Raw genomic sequence first — 17722 nt, 5'->3', positions numbered from 1 at the left:
TTTTTTTTTTTTGTTTGGGGCTGTCGAAATACTTCAAATACTTCAAATGGATTTATACCAGCCACCGCTAGGAGCGCCCTTCCCTCCATGTCCGACCTACCTGTTGCAGTACCTGCGGTCAATTAGCACTCAGGTGGGCCAAGATATAAAGGCGGTGTGAGCAATTGGTAGTCCTCTCTTCTCTGCTCTTCCATCCGTGGTACTCAGAGCAAGATAGAAAGTTGGTGGACTGGTAAGTTTGCATTTATTGTTCAACGGTTTGCAGTCATTATGCATCTTTGGTCTTGTGATGTTTTTGAGCAACTTCTTTTTTTTTTGCACGTTTACTGCGTTTGCCATCTTGGTGGTCAATATTAAAATGCATTAAATGAACAGCTAAATTGATTTATTCTGTGGTGCATATAGAATACTGCAACTCTAAATCAACTATCCCTTCACTTAATATTGGAATTTCAGTGTTTAATATCATCCCTCCTGCCTAGGGTGCGGCTATGAAAGGACCAGCGTGCTATAGAGATTTTGAGATGTCTACCATGAAGCATCTCAAACTTCTGTGTCCTACATTGCTGCTTGGCTACTTGGGTAAACTGTTTTAAAAAAACAAAAACATTTTATTTGCCAGCCTTCATACATGCATCAATATCACCTTGTGCTGTTGCTGTCCTTGCAGTGGCTGTTGTGCTGTCTGCCTCCACCGAGCATGTGAGATGGTGTGTGAAGTCGGACAAGGAGCACCAGAAGTGTTTGGCGCTGGCTACCAAGGCGCCAGTCTTCTCCTGTGTCAAAAAATCGGATTCTCTGGGATGTATCAATGCCATTCATGTGAGTGGTCAAATTTTTTTTAAAGTGCGGTGCCCCACACAGTATTTTGTTAAAACGGCTACCACAAAGGATCGAGGTTGGACTTAAGAATTTTTTTTTTTCTTTAATTGTTCTGTACAGGACGATTCAGCTGATGCAGTTACTCTGGATGGAGGAGACGTATACACCGCTGGCATGAAGAGCTTTAAACTTCATCCCATCATTGCTGAGGACTATGGTGCCAGTAAGTCAACTATATAACTGGCGCCATTTATTAATCACTGAGAATTTTAAGTCATTGTGTGGCATTGATTAGTTTTAATGCAATTGACAATCACAAAATTTGTTGCATCGCAAAATGTGTTTATTTTTCAAATACTCATGATGCAATCTGCTCAGCATCAGAAACGTGTTACTATGCCGTCGCCGTGGTCAAGAAGGGGTCTGAGTTTGGCATTCGAGACTTGCAAGGAAAGCGATCCTGCCACACCGGCTTGGGAAAATCTGCCGGCTGGAATATTCCGATTGGAACTCTTATCAAGTTGGGTGTGCTGCAATGGGGAGGCATTGAAGATGAATCCATTGAGGCTGGTAAGTGACTTTGCCTGGTGAATTTCAGACTAAAATTAAAACTACTTCCAATTTTTTTTTTCTCATTAAATCTGTCACAGCGGTTGGAACATTTTTCGCCGAAAGTTGTGTGCCAGGTGCTGAATTGGGTTCCCAACTGTGTAAAGGCTGCAAAGGAGATTGCTCGCGTTCTGACGATGAACCTTTCCATGGCTACAGCGGTGCATTCCAGTAAGTCCATTGCCACTTTTTAAAACTTCTTAAAAATTTATTTTAACACATCAACAGGCAAGTTGTGGTCCCAGGAGTAATCCCCAGGTCAATCTCTGAGTGCCAGAAATTAAAACCATCAAAGTATTGAACCAGTGAGAATGGATTCTGAAGAATATTTTGTCACATGGTTGGGTAAAACCATCTTTGTCATTAAATCTTCTAGGTGTCTGGTGCAAAATGCCGGAGATGTGGCATTTGTCAATCATCTTACTGTACCAGGTGAGTTTGACGTATTGAATTTTAAAGCTGAGCACTCAATTCTGCCCCATCTCCAAATGAGTCAATTAGCTGGATGAGTGAGAAATTGGATTTTCCCATGTTATTTGAAAGATGCCTGAATATGGTAAACTTTTTAAACGGTTCCAATCATTGCCCCACCCAGAGAGCACGAAGGCTGACTACGAGCTGCTGTGCATGAACAATTCTCGAGCACCCATCGACTCCTACAAAGAATGCCACCTGGCCAGGATACCTGCTCATGCTGTGGTGACCCGACAAGACCCAGTGCTGGCAGAGTGTATCTGGACTAGTCTCACCACAGTGCAGGTAGGATACACAAAGCAAATCCGATGGAAAAATTATTTTCCAAATTCCTCCCCCACCATTCAAACAGGACTTTGACCTGTTCTCATCTGAGACGTACGCACCGGCCAAGAATCTAATGTTCCAAGACTCTACTGAAAAGCTAGTCAGGTTACCTGCCAATATCACCTCAGTGCTCTATCTGGGCGCTAGCTACTTAAGCGTTGTGCGCTCACTGAACAAAGGTAACTCATACAATCGTGAAACTCAAGTGTGACTACTTTAACAGTTAATTCCTCCCCTTTTCAGAGATCACCGCATCCGGCTCGAATGCTATCACATGGTGTGCCGTGGGCCCGCGTGAGACTGCAAAATGCGACCACTGGAGTGCCAACAGCACGGTGGACGATAAAAACAAAATTCTGTGCAAGACTGCCTCTACAGTGGAAGAGTGCATAAAGATGATTATGGTAAAATGGCAAATTTTTGTGCACTGTAGCTTGTCCTGGGTAGTTAAAGGAAAAAAAAAAAAAACCACGTTAACACTAATTTTGCCAGGTGGGCTGTGTAATCAAAGTGTTTAGAAAAAGAAATGCAACTTAATTTTAACATTAGTTCAAAGAAGCAGATGCAATGGCCATGGACGGAGGAGAGGTGTACATCGCAGGACAGTGCGGTCTGGTTCCAGCCATGGTGGAGCAGTATGATGAAGGTATACTTTGTGTTTTAAAAAGAGCAAAAAAAAAAAGTATTTAAATCTAGCATAACATTTGTGCCATTTATTTCCACAGTAATGTGCAACCAGTCTGGAGGTAAATAAACTGTTCTGTTTGACACATTTACAGAATGGTCACCAACTGTTGACAAACTAGTATTTGCACTTATAACCAAAAAATGCACGAGTTTGAAATGTGTTAAATGTCAAACAAATTGTGCATGTGTGTGTATATAGGCTCAGCCTCATCCTATTATGCGGTCGCTGTGGTCAAAAAGGGTTGTGGGGTGACTTGGGACAACCTGAAGGGGAAGAAGTCTTGCCACACAGGCTTTGGCAAAAGTGCCGGCTGGAACATTCCCATGGGTAAAATCTACAAACAGACGGGAGACTGTGACTTTAGTAAGTACGCTCATACAATGTGGGAAACCAAGATCTTGTATTTTTTTTAACAGATATGCAGTTTAGTTGACTCACCAGGAAAATTGCATTGCACATTCAGTTTCAAAGGCCTAGATAAACAAAGACTTGGCAATTACAATAATCCCCCCCTCTTTTTTTCAACAGCAAAGTTCTTCAGTAGCGGCTGCGCCCCTGGAGCTCCGGCCGACTCGCCATTCTGCTCTCTGTGTGCAGGCAGTGATGAATCTGTGGTTGACAAGTCAAAGTGCCAAGCCAGTTCAGAGGAGAAGTACTATGGCTACGCTGGGGCCTTTAGGTAAGCAGCTATGAATAAATAAAAAAAACAGGGGGCTGAGTATTTTATTCACCTTTTTTGGCCTAATCCAGACTGATTTTGCTGAATCAATAGTGGAGCGATATAGACTAGATTGACTATTTTAATAAAAAAAAAAAAAAAAAAAATACTAGTTTGTTTTGTGCAGATGTCTCGTTGAGGGTACTGGTGATGTGGCCTTCATTAAACACACAACTGTTGCAGAAAACAGCGACGGTAACGATTGTCAACCTGCTTCACAATCTGTCACTGGTACTGTGCCAGTCAATTTTCTGTCCCATTGCAGGAAAGGGTCCAGAGTGGGCTGCTGAAGTCTTGAGCAGTGACTACGAGCTGATTTGTCCAACTAAGGATCCAGTGCCAATCGCGGACTTTGAGGCTTGCAACCTTGCCATTTCCCCAGCGCATGCTGTGGTGACCCGTCCCGAGACCCGCAATGATGTTGTCTCCGTTCTTCAAGAACAGCAGGTAGGAAGGACTCTTATTGCCTTATAAATTGAGGATGGTATCTTTTTATTTTCCCATTTCTAGGCCCTGTTTGGCCGATATGTCAGAGATCCCAGTTTCAAAATGTTTGAGTCCAGTCCGGAGGCGAACCTCCTTTTCAAAGATTCCACCCAGTGTCTCCAGGAGGTTCCAAGTGGGTGCAACTATAAGAGCTTCTTGGGACCAGATTACATGGATGCAATGACCACACTGAGGGAGTGTAGTGACTCTACTTCAGGTTCGGCTCAACCTTTGTCTAATCTTGACCAGATAATACAATATTACTTGTGTGTATTTCCCCCCCCCCCCCCCCCCCCACAGAGTTGGAGAAACTGTGCACTTCCAGCATCTGCCAGACAAATTAAATGGCTCAGAATGCTGAGGCCACATTTTGTTCTCTGTTCCCAACTGCTTCGAAATCATCCTTGGACGAATGACTTAAGTCATTTTGCATTGTTTTTCTAACATGTGCCTCAAATAAAAGCCTTTCCAATGACTTTCAAACTTGTGCTGAATCATTGCAAAAAAGTATAATTTGAAGTCAACAGTTTTTGTGCCATTCTTCTGCTCCCTTGCAAAGACTTGAGGGCTAGTATGGTTCTGATCTTGTTTCTTTTAGACCTTAAATTTAGTGCAGTGTAATTAAATATAAACTTAATGCAGTCTAATTTTGTGGTAGATAGTCTTTAAAAAAAAAAAAAAAAAAAAGTTTGCTGGTTCAAATCCTGGCAGTTGATCCCCTTGTGCAAGCAATATGTAGACAACAGCACTTGTTCACATCTTTTGTGAATGGCAGAAGTCTCACTTGAGTTTGAGGCAAATGAATAAGTTGTACTAGCGTGCAGGAAATAATACAATAAAAAAAGTGATGGGCCGAAAAACTAGCATGATAGGCAATAGTAAATCATGGAGCTTAATGTGGATGTCAAGGATATCAAATTGTACTAGTCCAATGGCTCTCCACACATTCAATACAAAAATATATTTTTGACATGTTATGAAGTGTAAAGTGAGCACGATGTAGGCCACCGAGTCGGACTCCATTCACATTTATGGAGCAGCGCCTCTAAGGAAGGAGGGGGGGAACAGCCCAAATCAAACCCATGAGTGGCGCTTGTTGCCCGCCCCCGGCCTCTCCGCCCCTCCCTGGCTGGATGTGGAGGCCGACGTCACGGAACCACACAGCCGAGGAGGAGTGGACCATAGACGGCCTATGTCATAAAAATCACACGGAGACAACCGTAGAGGGGAAAGAAGAAAAAGGCCGTCAGACTTTGCACGCCGTCATTTTCACCCCTCCCTTGTCGGAGCCATGGAGGCCGCTAGACTTTGCGATGAGCTTTCACCGACGTTCGGTGTCGTTGTGTGGCGTGTGTGAAGGCTAGGGCACCGTGTGGTCATACCCCCCCCTCCCACTCTCTCTCTCTTTTTTTTTTTTTTTTTTTTTGCCGAGCGGATTGGAAGTGAAAGTCCGCCATATTTTTGCTTTACCACGCCCGGGGAGTAAAGCCACTGGGAAATAGAGGAAGGGAAAGAGGCACGGCGGTGGGTATGTCCGTGTACCGGGAGACCCAGGTACCCACGTAGTTGAAGATTTTTTTTTTTTTTTGGACAGGAGTGGCGAGCGTGGGGAGAAGGCATTGGCGGCGCGTGTGGCGACGCTTAACGAGATCCCGCTCAGGATGTGTCGTAAACGGATCTGTTGACTACCCGGAGACGGCAAAGCAGATTACACCAATTAAGATTGCAGCGAGTGGACTTTATTGTGAGAAAGACGAGTCCGAAGTGGTGGCGGAGGTGGGGGAAGAAGGAAAACAACGGGGTTCCGTCCATTTCTCAAATATCCCAGTTTTCTCCTCCGGCAGCTCCGTCATACGCAGGCCGCTGCATGAGCGCCTTTCCCGGCCTGCTCGCCGCCCGCGCTCTGCCCTCTTCGGGACCAAATCAGTGAGACTGCTTGATCGTCGCGATCAAAAACGAGGCAGGTGAAAAAGCATGACCCTGGAATCCATCATGGCGTGTTGCCTCAGCGAGGAGGCGAAAGAAGCCAGGCGGATCAACGACGAGATCGAGAGGCAGCTCCGCCGGGACAAGAGAGACGCGCGGCGGGAGCTCAAACTGTTGCTGCTCGGTAAGCCGAAGGGAGTCTGGAGTCCAGTTTCAACCCACATTTTATCCATGACTTACTTGATGGGGTTTTATCAATGGGTGCTCCCACCTGGGTCAAATTGCGTGGGTGGTTTAAGGAGTCCACTGCACGGATTGACAGCCCCATGAAAATCCGATTAAGCATTTATTCGATATGCAGCTGAAGATCCATGCAGTCTAATATGCTTTCTTTTCTCATCACAAGTAAAACTTGCTGTGCTTAAATCTTAATAGTATCTTATTTCCACTACTGAATGACATTTCCACAACTAATAAGACACATTTGACCAAACTATTAGAACCTGTTTCTCTTGCAGCAAAACAATCTGCGCAATTTATTCTATTCAGGTGATAGCTGTTAAATGGTAGCATTTTCTTGTTACTGGTAATACGAGTAGCAGTACAGTTATGCTGCACTAGTAACACACAGTATGCTGACAAAGATTGTACTAGTACGTGGAATTGAGGCACCTTAACAATCATATAGTTGTTTGACCTTTTCGAACTTCCAAGGTGCACTAGTACATTCTTCCACTACAGCTCTACCGCATAACATTTCTGCAAATGACTAAGTCAACCAAATGTCACCGGTGAGGCAAAACTACCAGTGCTGCACTAGTATCGTCCAGAAGGGTGCATGAAACTTGACAACTAGTTGTTTCTAGTTTTATAGCCAGTGCTGCACAGCAGTTTGCTAGAAATGTTTGACCGAATACTAGCATGTGCCGCTGTAATGAACATTACTAGTAAGTCAGTTCTATTGTGAGCTTTACTAGTGAGAACAAAGAGTACACAGGAGTACACGGGAAGACCAAGATATCGAATAACGGCTTTACATAGGCTAAAAGTCTGGAATCAAACAGGGAGCCAAAGTGCAACATGCCGACTTGCAATACTTGATTGTTACATGCTATGCTTCATTTGAATAACTGGAAGTGGTTTGAGTGAGGGGGGGGGGGGGGGGGGGCACACCTACTGTCAACCTGTATGACTGGACTTAGAGGTGTTGTGTGTCTGGGCCAAAGTCTGCTCCTTTGGAAGGACACTCCGTGTAATGATTAGACTACTGTATGTCACAAGTGGTAGTATCAAGATGTTTATCATCACAATGCATTTCCAACCCGTTTATCACCGGGGAGAAGCTCATACTGTGGCTGTACCACTTTTTATAAACCTTCAAACAACTGCTCATTTACAACTCGCAGAGCAGAACCACGTAGAACACACAGCAGTCCTCACAGCCTAATTTTCTCCGCTCAGTGAGAACAAAAAAACATTTCTGTAGAATTGTTTGCAGGGGGGGGGGCTTCTTTGCCACTTATTCTTGCTGTCAGTTGCGTTGCATCTGTTCCCATTGGGCTCAGTGCTGCTCGTAATGTTGTGGTACAACGTGGTACTACACTGCACGCGTAAATCTAACTTGGTGATATGTCGTTTCCTACCTGTATAAACCCATTACAACGCAATGATTTCAACATTCCATACATTCACTTTTAAATCCAACTGCGTGTTCTCGCCAATCCCCACAAAAGAAGTCATTAAATCACAATCCGGTGATTGCTTCATTGGATTATCAAGCAAAAAGCCCATTAGATATGATGACCACGCTTGTGGGAAGAAAGTGCCAGCCAGCTCTGTCCTCCGGATCCAGTTACCTGCCCTTCTCGTTTCCTTGTGGGTCAGAAACCAAAATTGTAAAACAATCGATGATTACATTTTGGTACTATTTTAATGATGGTTTTCCCCTCACTGTTCCACTTGTGTATTAAAACTGGACTATTCTTAGGATAGCTGCTGAAAGGCATGGAATATTGCGCAACACCAGTTGGTTGGGCTCCTCATCTACTGGTCCTTGGCATTGAGGTGAATGTGATGGTTAGTGACAGACAAACGTGTAAAGCAGGTGGGAGACAAGTACGGCCAACTTACTGTTTCAATTTTAAAAGACACCCCAGCCATCTCAAAGAAACATCAAGATATGGCTGTCAGTCAAAGTCACTAACAATTACAACGTGCTCCCCATACGTGCATTTTAACGGTACTGATAGCGTGATGGTTTTTTCTCATGATAAATTTGTCGTAGCGTTTCATTTTGAAGCTAAAGCGGTTGAACGTTTGTGTTTTAAAAAGGCCTTCCACTCTGTAGTCGCAAAGGCTAATCTGGCCAAAATGGAGTGAAGATTATACAGTGTAGAGTCATGTTCTATAATGACGGAACGCGTCCCGCTCTCTTGGCCGTTGGTATGTTCCCAAAAAACAAAAGCACACTCGCATTCTCTCGCTCGTCTGCCAAAACTACAGAAGAACTGACGGCGGGGTCGAGCCAATCTGCTGTGTTGGCTTGCCAACGTTCTCAACGAACTGGAGAGAAACTTCACACCCAAATACTTTCTATTGGCGCTTGGGAGACGAGCAGCCAGCGCACGGGATAGACCTTTGGAGTTATTACCTTGATTCCCGCCAGAACTTAACAGCCTCATAATCAACCAGCGTGAACCAGTTCGACTCTGTATTTTTGTGTGGGGTCATGTTTTAGCTTCTTTAACACCGTTTTAGCTCTCGACTGTTCTTTTCCGATCCTGACGTTTCCAGTTTTGCTCCTTTTGAAAGCACTATCTGATCTGTAACAGAGATCTGTGTATAAACGTAAAGTAAATAAAAGCATGTCTGTCAATTGTCAAGTCACATATGCCAAGGAAGACAATTTTCCAGAAAATACCCTGAAATTTGGCGCCTGCTATTTGCTCTCTATTGCGACTTGTTAGTCTTTTTAATCAATTATTTTCAACTCCAGGCACAGGCGAGAGCGGTAAGAGCACATTCATCAAGCAGATGAGGATCATCCACGGCACTGGCTATTCTGATGAGGACAAGCGAGGCTTCACCAAGCTGGTGTACCAGAACATCTTCACCGCCATGCAGTCCATGATCAGGGCCATGGAGACGCTCAAGATCCCCTACAAATATGAGCACAATAAGGTAAAGCTACAAATTAAAAACCTGAGGAGGAATGTTTAGGTATTTTTAGCGTGTCGGCTATCTCACTCGGAGCAGCCAGCCCTTCATTACTTCCTGTCCTGTTTTTTTTTTTGACACTTCCTGTGTTCTCGCCGTGCTACATGTCACGCCGTCTGTAGATAAACTGGAGCTATTGGTCCATTGGCCTCATGTACCGGGGTAACAAGTCCAAATGACACAAAAATAATTGCATTGAAATAATTCACCAATTGAAAAATTTCCATTTGCGCCCCTGCGCTTGGCAGGAAGTGGAGACAAAGAGTCCTGCATTTGTGCCCACCCTCAATGACCGGAAGCTTTTATGAGGATTGGAAGTGCTGATCAATTATTTAGCAAAGCTGTTGCACGAGCATCCGGTCCGCTCAGGCCTTGTTGGCTGAGCTGCCACTTCTTCTTTCACAAACTTTATACATGCTAATGTGCACACAGGTAATCAACTGGCCAGATGCTGGTTAACGTGTACTATTGATTCTTGTGATTTTAAAAGCAGCGCTTGCCCTCACATCATTTTGCTCCTTCACTGGCTTGTAATGCAGGATAAAATCTTAACAGTCGCTCTTTGTCACCGATTGAAAGTGGACGAGCCACCACGCTGGATTATTTGCGAAGGCTTTCCTAATGAAATGTCTTCTAATAGTGTAGTCGGTCGCAAGGTAGTAACCTCATTTTGAATTCCAAGTGATTATGCCCATTAGTCCTAATTGCGCACAAATGAGGTGTCACATTTATCAGGAAAATCACATTACAAAAGCAGCAACTGGGCCGGCCCAAACTTTGCCCTTAATTGGCTGGATGGGATTTGGGATTTCGGATATTTGGTCCATGTCAAGCCTCGGGGTGTGAAGACTCGATATAGAATGGTTCGTAATTAGCATAAGACTGATGGTGCGAATGCCCCTCCAGGCGAACGCCAACGTGGTGAGAGAGGTTGACGTGGAGAAGGTCATCATGTTTGCCAACCCCTACGTAGACGCTATCAAGAGCTTGTGGAACGACCCGGGCATCCAGGAGTGCTACGACAGGAGGAGGGAATACCAGCTGTCAGACTCTACCAAATAGTGAGTGACGATTGGCTCGAATTTTTTTTTTTTTTTTAATGTTTCAATCTAAATCAATCAATCTATTTTCTGAATTAAAAACCCAAACAAGCGGCAACGTTAGAGGTGCGTTAGGTCAGAGTCGATCTGATTTAAGTTCAAAACAAATCTCGAGACTCACTCCCTCGACATGACTTTTGCGTTTAACTTGCGCCGCTTTTCCGTTTCTCCCTACAGTTACCTGAACGCGTTGGACAGAATCGCCGGAAGCTCCTACCTGCCTACTCAGCAGGACGTGCTGAGGGTTCGCGTCCCCACCACGGGCATCATTGAGTACCCCTTTGACCTGCAGAGCGTCATATTCAGGTGCCACTGGTACCTTGTCTTACTGTCGTCTGCCTCACTGACCCAATTTTGGACGTTTCCAAGTTACCAGCCATTGCTTGGTCTTTTTTTTTTGTTAGCCAAAATATGAGGTCCAATCAAGCTTGTTAGCTGTTTGCGGCCCCAATCATTATATAACTAACTTGGCCTTGTCTAACAAGTGCAATGGCCGCCGACCGACAGGATGGTGGACGTGGGCGGTCAGCGATCGGAGAGGAGGAAGTGGATCCACTGTTTTGAGAACGTCACGTCCATCATGTTCCTGGTGGCGCTGAGCGAATACGACCAAGTTCTGGTGGAGTCCGACAACGAGGTAACCGGCCTTTCCGCAAAGTGGACGCGGCGGCCGCCGTTTTGCGGCCTTTGACCTCATGCCCCATGTGTTTGTTTCAGAACCGTATGGAGGAGAGCAAAGCGCTGTTCAGGACAATCATCACGTACCCGTGGTTCCAAAACTCCTCCGTCATCTTGTTCCTCAACAAGAAGGACCTGCTGGAGGAAAAGATCTTGTACTCTCATCTGGTGGATTACTTCCCGGAGTACGACGGTGAGTAACATCTCTAATGCAAATGCAGACGGGGGAACCTCCAAACACCTTTCATTTTTGCTGCCTCCAGGTCCCCAGAGAGACCCCCAGGCCGGCCGCGAGTTTATCTTAAAGATGTTTGTGGACCTGAACCCCGACAGCGACAAGATCATCTACTCGCATTTCACCTGCGCCACCGACACGGAGAACATCCGCTTTGTGTTTGCCGCCGTCAAAGACACCATCCTGCAGCTCAACTTGAAGGAATACAACTTGGTGTAAGGCGTAAGGACTGGCCTGGAGATGCATCACACTCGCAAATCCAAATCAAATGCTTGCTTGCATCTAATACTAATTTATTTGCCGCGTGGAGGCAAGCAAATGTATTGAAACGTTATGTTGCTATTTGATTAAGAATTTATAGGAAAAAGGAGAAAAGGGTTGCATTCCTTTAAAAAAAAAAAAAGTCACTTTTGACTAACTCGATAATAATAATAATAATGAAAAAAAGGCAAAAACTGTGATTTTAAAAGTATTTGATTTGATATGGATGTGAATCCCGATCAAGTTGGTACCGCCGCCCCCATCGCCCTGTTCTGACTCGAAATGCATACTGAACTACATCTGCCCGTCTCGACACCTCAACATACCGAGATTACTCTGTAAAGTCTCATTACCCAGTCATTTTTTCGGCTTGATGAATGTTTAAAAAATATATATATATTTTCAGCACTAATAATTTCAAGGTGGATAATAGTCAACTGTTAGTGGGAGCTAGTAGTGTGTGGAAAAAAAACTAGTTTACAAATAGATGCCGAGTTGTCCTACTTGTCAATGAGGTGACTCGTAAAGGCCCTTAAGATAGGTATCCACCTTGCTGAAAAAATGCAAGTGCAGATGTGGTTTTGCATGCATTTTTGCCTTGTTTCCCTGCAGCCAACTGAGGTGTTCCCAATACGCGTAGGGGTTATGTGACAAGAGATGAAAATGGATGTTTCAACTGTGCCACAATAACACATTTTTGTGTGAGCGTGCGTTCGTACGTGTGTGTTTGTTATCCAATGTCAAGAGCAACCAAGTACACTCACACATGGGCCAATTGTGGAGGTCAATGTGTGTTTGGCCACACACACACAGGTGCACACACACACACGGCATATTTAGGATTGTCCAATCACACCCCAGTTGCTATAAACGTTTGTACCAAAGTTTTTGATTGGCCATACCCCCCCCCTCTCAGTTTGGAGTATTTTTTTGGTTTGTTCCCAAGAACACAAGCCTGTAATTTACATGTATTGAGGCATAGTGCAATTATGAATGCTATAATCATTGTACATGTACATACATCGCTCTCTCTTGCTCTATAGCTATCTATCTATATATATATCTAAATATATATATATTTAAATATATATATATATATTTAAATATATATATCAGCATCTTTGTTGGCTTTGTAATCATGACTTTTTGTTTATTTTGGCAGATTGAATGTGCGGTATTGGAAAAATATGTATCTATGTAATTGTATTGTATGTCTAATGGCTAATTATTTTTTGATTTTTTTTCTGAAAGAGAATGTGTTATTTACATGTTATTTGTTTCCTTTTATAAGAGGAGAATGTACATTTTGTGTTTTTTGGGCTGTTTTATTTCTCAGCAAAGAAACATTGTTCAGCTTCAGAAGTACATAAAGAGGAATATGATGATGTGTTGCCGTATCCAGTGCGTTGTGTGGAAATATTTCTTTCATTGAGACCTCGTGCTGCATTTACTGTCTATAATAAAAAATAAGATAGATAGATAGATAGATAGATGCAGTGTGACAAAAACTCTTTAAATTTTATTATGTCATTACTTTGGTTTTAAGTACAAGGCGCAATAACATTTTTTATTTATTTTAGCTGGAACTGATTAATGGCATTTCAATTCATTTCAATGGGAGAAGATGACTTGGTATCAAGGCATCGTTGTCCAGTCGCCACACCTCATGTTTATTCAGGGCCTTCCTCCCGTGAGTGAGGAAGAGGAGAGCACGACAACAGTCGCAAGTGGACGAGGGTCAAACATGGGAGGATGCTGCATGTCGTCCGAGGCCAAAGAGAGGCAGCACATCAACGACGAAATTGAAAAGCAGCTCAAGAGGGACAAGAAAAACGGTTGCCGAGAGCTCAAGTTGCTCCTCTTAGGTGAGATTGAAAAATAGTTTGGAATTGTGTGCTCAGGCCGCTGAGTATTTAGGAACACGTTAAAGTTCACTTTTGATGGACATAGTCAGTTTATTGTAGTGGGCTGTGGTATAAAAGCTCTTTGTAATCATTTGACGCTCTTGTAGCACTGCTTTTGAATTCAATTTTACTATTTTGTTTGTTCAATCAACCTAGTTTCCCCTTCCATAGAAATGAAGGCCATGTGAAAATTCCCTCAAAACTTAACAAATAAAATTAAGATCTGTAAACGTAACCTGATTGTATTCTTATTTCATAAATAATCTTACTACGAAACCACCAAAGGTAACTTTTTGTTAAAACGGTGACAAGCGCCTTTGGAGGTGGTGTGTTGGAGGACCGCATAGCTGCTGCGGCTGGCCCTCATGCAAACACATGCAAATGAACCCTTCAAAAGCTACCAGAAGGACGACATGTTACCGTAATAGCTACTATTGAAGTACTCCTAGCGCAGCAAAACTGCTATTTTGGTAGATTTCGTAAAGAACAATGAGTAAGAATGTGTTTGTTCCAAGAAATTTGACTTAATTCAAATGAATGCTTGTTTGCTCAGGTGGCAACTTTTCTGTCCAAATGCAAAGCTTCGGTGGGGTGGGGTGGTTACCATAGCAAACCGTACACATGCAAGCAAAAATATCCCTTGCTCTTGCTCCAAAGAAAAGCATGCAAAGTTCAAGAAATAAAGTATTATCGGAACTGATGATCATAACCAAAAATCACCAAAAAGGTGTGACCGAACCAAAACTTTGCCCCAGGCACGGGTGAGAGTGGTAAGAGCACCTTCATCAAACAGATGAGGATCATCCATGGAGGAGGATACAGCGAGGAGGACAAACGCAGCTATGCTAAGCTGGTCTACCAAAACATCTATACGTCCATGCAGACCATGATCAGGGCCATGGAGACCCTGCACATCCCCTTCCGTGACGCACGCCAGCAGGTAGGAAGGTATCGCTCTCTGCCGCAAACATCATTTGTACATTTCTGCTGTGTGGCAGATGAGTGCCAACATGCTGCTGGATGTGGAGGTGGCCAAGGTGGAGGACCTTGATGGAGAGCACGTGGCGGCCATGGGAAGATTGTGGAATGACGGCGGGATGCAGGAATGCTTTGATCGCCGCCGGGAATACCAGCTGTCTGACTCCACCAAGTAGTGAGACCAAAGACCATCGTCGATACAATTCGATGATCAAAAACGATGAGCAAAAATTCTGACCATAAGGATTCTAATGGCTAAGACATTTCTGACCATAACCATGAGCAAAGATTTGATCAGATATGATCAGAACGCGCCCAAAAAAAAAAAAGTGACAAAATCATCCTGACCAAAACCATGACGAAAATCCTGATTGATCTCATGAAAACCACAACCGAAAAACACTTCAGAATAAAACCCAACCGTCCCGCTTGATCCTCCAGCTACCTCACCGAAATGGATCGGATCTCGCAGGCATCCTACATACCTGACCTCCAGGATATCCTGCGAGTCCGGGTTCCTACCACGGGCATCATCGAGTACCCTTTCGACATGGAGAGCGTCATTTTCAGGTGTGGCTCCCCATATACAAGTGTACGAACACAAACAAAAACTTCTTTTTGTGGCTGGTGTCAGGATGGTGGACGTGGGCGGTCAACGCTCCGAGCGAAGGAAGTGGATCCACTGCTTCGAGGACGTCACATCCATCATGTTCTTGGTGGCGCTCAGCGAGTACGACCAAGTTCTGGTGGAGTCCGACAATGAGGTGAGGGCGTGGGATATGTCAAAACAAAAACACCATCCAGGGTTTTAAAGTAGGGTTTCATACTCGGGTTAGGGTTTCAAAGTAGGGCTTAAAGCTAGGGTTAGGGTTTCAAAGTAGGGTGTCACGGAACGGATGGAGCAGGGCGTCCAGGGTTTATTGGAGAAAACAGAAACAGACTCGGCAAACTGACATGACTTAACAAAATAACGAGAGGACCAACTGACAGGGACGTGAAACAAAGGACGTGAAGATATTAAACGACAACAAGAACCAAAAGACATCAAGACAACATCAACACACAATGATCCGACGGGTTGTGGGGGACAGACAGGACTTATATACACGACAGGTAACAAGAGGCAGGTGAGAATAATCAAACTAATCGTGCACACAGGAGGGGAGGGGCGAGTACACAGACAGAAACCAAGACAGAGACACATAGTAACACGGCTGGGGACGAGACGTGACATAGGGTTTAAAGTGAGGGCTAGTGTTTCAAACTTGGGTTTCATACTAGGGATGACAAGTAAGAAGAAGAAAAAAAAAGAAAAAAACGCAACGATGACCGAGACCACTGATGTCATGGAATTTGTCAGAACCGCATGGAGGAGAGTAAAGCTTTATTCAAGACCATCATCACATACTCGTGGTTCCAGAGCTCCTCCATTATCCTCTTCCTTAACAAGACAGACATCCTTCAGGAGAAGATCCTGCACTCCCACCTGGCTGACTACTTTCCACAGTTCTCTGGTTGGTTCCTTCAAGAATCATTGTTGCAAATTTAATTCGACCATTCTAATGACCTCTGATAGCTGGCAAATCTATCAAATGAAATTCTAAAAAAAGGAAATGTGTTTGCTTTGACTGGGACAGATCCGTGTCTAGATATTGGCTTTCTTGAATCATTATCGAAAAAGCGAATAGCTGAAGAATTCATCGTATTTTAACTGGGTCACTTCATCGGCTAAAATAAAATAATAATCCAATGTGCAATGTTTAGGGCCTCGCCAGGACGCGTTGGCGGCTCAGGAGTTCATCCTGCAGATGTACCAGGAGCAAAACCCGAATAAGGACAAGAAGCTCTACTCGCACTTCACCTGCGCCACCGACACGGAGAACATCCGCTTCGTTTTCGCCGCCGTCAAGGACACCATCCTCAGACAGACCCTCCAGGTCTTCAACCTGCTCTAAACACCTTAACCCCATTCATATCTTCATTTTTTTGTGCTCCAGTATATTCATATAAAACTTTTCATTTATTTAAGCAGTGGCCATCATTAGTGGAAATTTAGATATAGTTTTAAAATACCCCCAAGACATTATTTTTGCACTTGTTTGGTTAGTGTTTATGAATTGTCATAACAAGAAAGCTACTCCCATAAAGGTGTCTTACCATTTAGTCAACATTTCAGTGAAATATCAGCAAAAAATCTCAACAGCTTTGGGAGATAAAACTTTATATTCATGTTCAATAAACATCCCTATATAACAGGGGTGGCCAACCAGTCAGAGACTAAGAGCCACATTTTTTACTGTCATCGCAAAGAGCCACATCATACACATGAGCACACATGAACACCCCCCCACATACACACAAACACGCACGCGCGCGCACGCGCACACGCACGCGCGCACACACACACCCCTCTGCTCAGCCAAATTTATTGTGTGACATTATTATGTCACGCACCAACATGATAATGACAAATTGACTCCTACAGTACTAAAACCACAGACCAAAGACCACATTTTCAACAATGAACATTGTGTGCATTGTCTCACACAGACAAACTCTCAGTTCAACAAATTCCACAAACAAAAACATAAGTTTTTTCACTTACTATGTTTGGCGGGACAGACCATTCGTTTGAGTTCGTCGTTTTCAGGAGACAAGATTTCAATAACGTCACTGAGGCATATTTGAACGAACTCCACTTCATTGTATGGCTTTTTAGCCCGTGCAATGTTCCAAGCCAGTTGAAACAATGCAAGTGTGACAGTCTCTGAGTGCTTCGTAATTTTTTTGAAAAACTGTACCTATTTTCCAAAGTCTCCAAACTTGTGCTTGCGAAATTCAGTCCCTTTTGCAAAGTCCTTATCGATATTGGCATGAAGTGAGCTGAAGTGGCGCTGACCATTTGAAGCTTTTAAATGCGCCAATGACGTCCGACATATCAGGCAGAATGGCTTGCCATAGCGTTCAACAAAAAACAACTTTAACTCTGTTAAAAACGTCCTGTGTTCATCGTCATATATTCGTTTAGCTGTGCATTTTTTCCTTGCCATTTTGGCACGCGTCTTGTCAGCTTTTCTGGACCTAATGGGCCCCCGTAGTCACAGTCGCCATTCATTAAAAAGCCAGCAAAACCAATCGCTCTGTTTGTCCCTCCTCCTTTGCGGGGTTTCACCTCACGCGCATGCGCGTTTGACCAAAATACCATATTGAACTCAAGCGAAGCAAATACGCACGAAAAATAAACACAAATGTTGATATGAACGTAAAAGAGCCGCATGCGGCTCGCGAGCCGCGGGTTGG

The 17722-nt window shown here is 43.9% G+C and overlaps 3 protein-coding genes across 6 annotated transcripts; all 3 read left to right on the top strand.

The window, feature by feature from the left end:
- The first annotated feature begins 78 nt into the window (after positions 1 to 78).
- LOC119127657 (serotransferrin-like) lies at positions 79 to 4601 on the top strand. 2 transcript variants are annotated; one of them, XM_037259668.1, is made up of 18 exons: positions 79 to 232; positions 483 to 582; positions 671 to 822; positions 943 to 1045; positions 1201 to 1392; positions 1473 to 1602; positions 1808 to 1863; positions 2027 to 2190; positions 2258 to 2411; positions 2476 to 2636; positions 2782 to 2878; positions 2958 to 2978; positions 3119 to 3283; positions 3449 to 3599; positions 3766 to 3833; positions 3904 to 4085; positions 4149 to 4341; positions 4425 to 4601. In XM_037259668.1, the coding sequence occupies exons 2-18, from the start codon at positions 492 to 494 to the stop codon at positions 4466 to 4468; spliced, it is 2124 nt and encodes a 707-aa protein (XP_037115563.1). In that variant the 5' UTR covers positions 79 to 232; positions 483 to 491; the 3' UTR covers positions 4469 to 4601. The 2 variants fall into 2 exon arrangements, with proteins under 2 accessions (XP_037115563.1, XP_037115564.1); XM_037259669.1 differs by having other exon boundaries at positions 79 to 582.
- Positions 4602 to 5268: 667 nt separating this feature from the next.
- Positions 5269 to 12925, top strand: LOC119127011 (guanine nucleotide-binding protein G(q) subunit alpha). Of its 3 annotated transcripts, none has more exons than XM_037258670.1 (8): positions 5269 to 5648; positions 5719 to 6234; positions 9046 to 9230; positions 10173 to 10327; positions 10544 to 10672; positions 10874 to 11003; positions 11084 to 11237; positions 11308 to 12925. In XM_037258670.1, exons 2-8 carry the CDS (start codon positions 6099 to 6101, stop codon positions 11496 to 11498), a joined length of 1080 nt encoding a protein of 359 aa, XP_037114565.1. In that variant the 5' UTR covers positions 5269 to 5648; positions 5719 to 6098; the 3' UTR covers positions 11499 to 12925. The 3 variants fall into 3 exon arrangements, with proteins under 3 accessions (XP_037114565.1, XP_037114564.1, XP_037114566.1); XM_037258671.1 differs by having other exon boundaries at positions 5589 to 5648; positions 5715 to 6234; XM_037258669.1 differs by having other exon boundaries at positions 5269 to 6234.
- A 101-nt stretch (positions 12926 to 13026) lies between these two features.
- Positions 13027 to 16540, top strand: LOC119127010 (guanine nucleotide-binding protein subunit alpha-14-like). Its single transcript, XM_037258668.1, has 7 exons — positions 13027 to 13405; positions 14200 to 14384; positions 14443 to 14597; positions 14864 to 14992; positions 15057 to 15186; positions 15783 to 15936; positions 16187 to 16540. Exons 1-7 carry the CDS (start codon positions 13165 to 13167, stop codon positions 16375 to 16377), a joined length of 1185 nt encoding a protein of 394 aa, XP_037114563.1. The 5' UTR covers positions 13027 to 13164; the 3' UTR covers positions 16378 to 16540.
- Positions 16541 to 17722: the final 1182 nt, after the last annotated feature.

The sequence above is a fragment of the Syngnathus acus genome, chromosome 9 (genome assembly GCF_901709675.1).
Source record: "Syngnathus acus chromosome 9, fSynAcu1.2, whole genome shotgun sequence".
In the NCBI taxonomy this organism is placed as follows: Eukaryota; Metazoa; Chordata; class Actinopteri; order Syngnathiformes; family Syngnathidae; genus Syngnathus; species Syngnathus acus.
The sequence above is the reverse complement of the archived record's forward strand: the minus strand, read 5'-3'. Positions and strand labels throughout refer to the sequence as shown.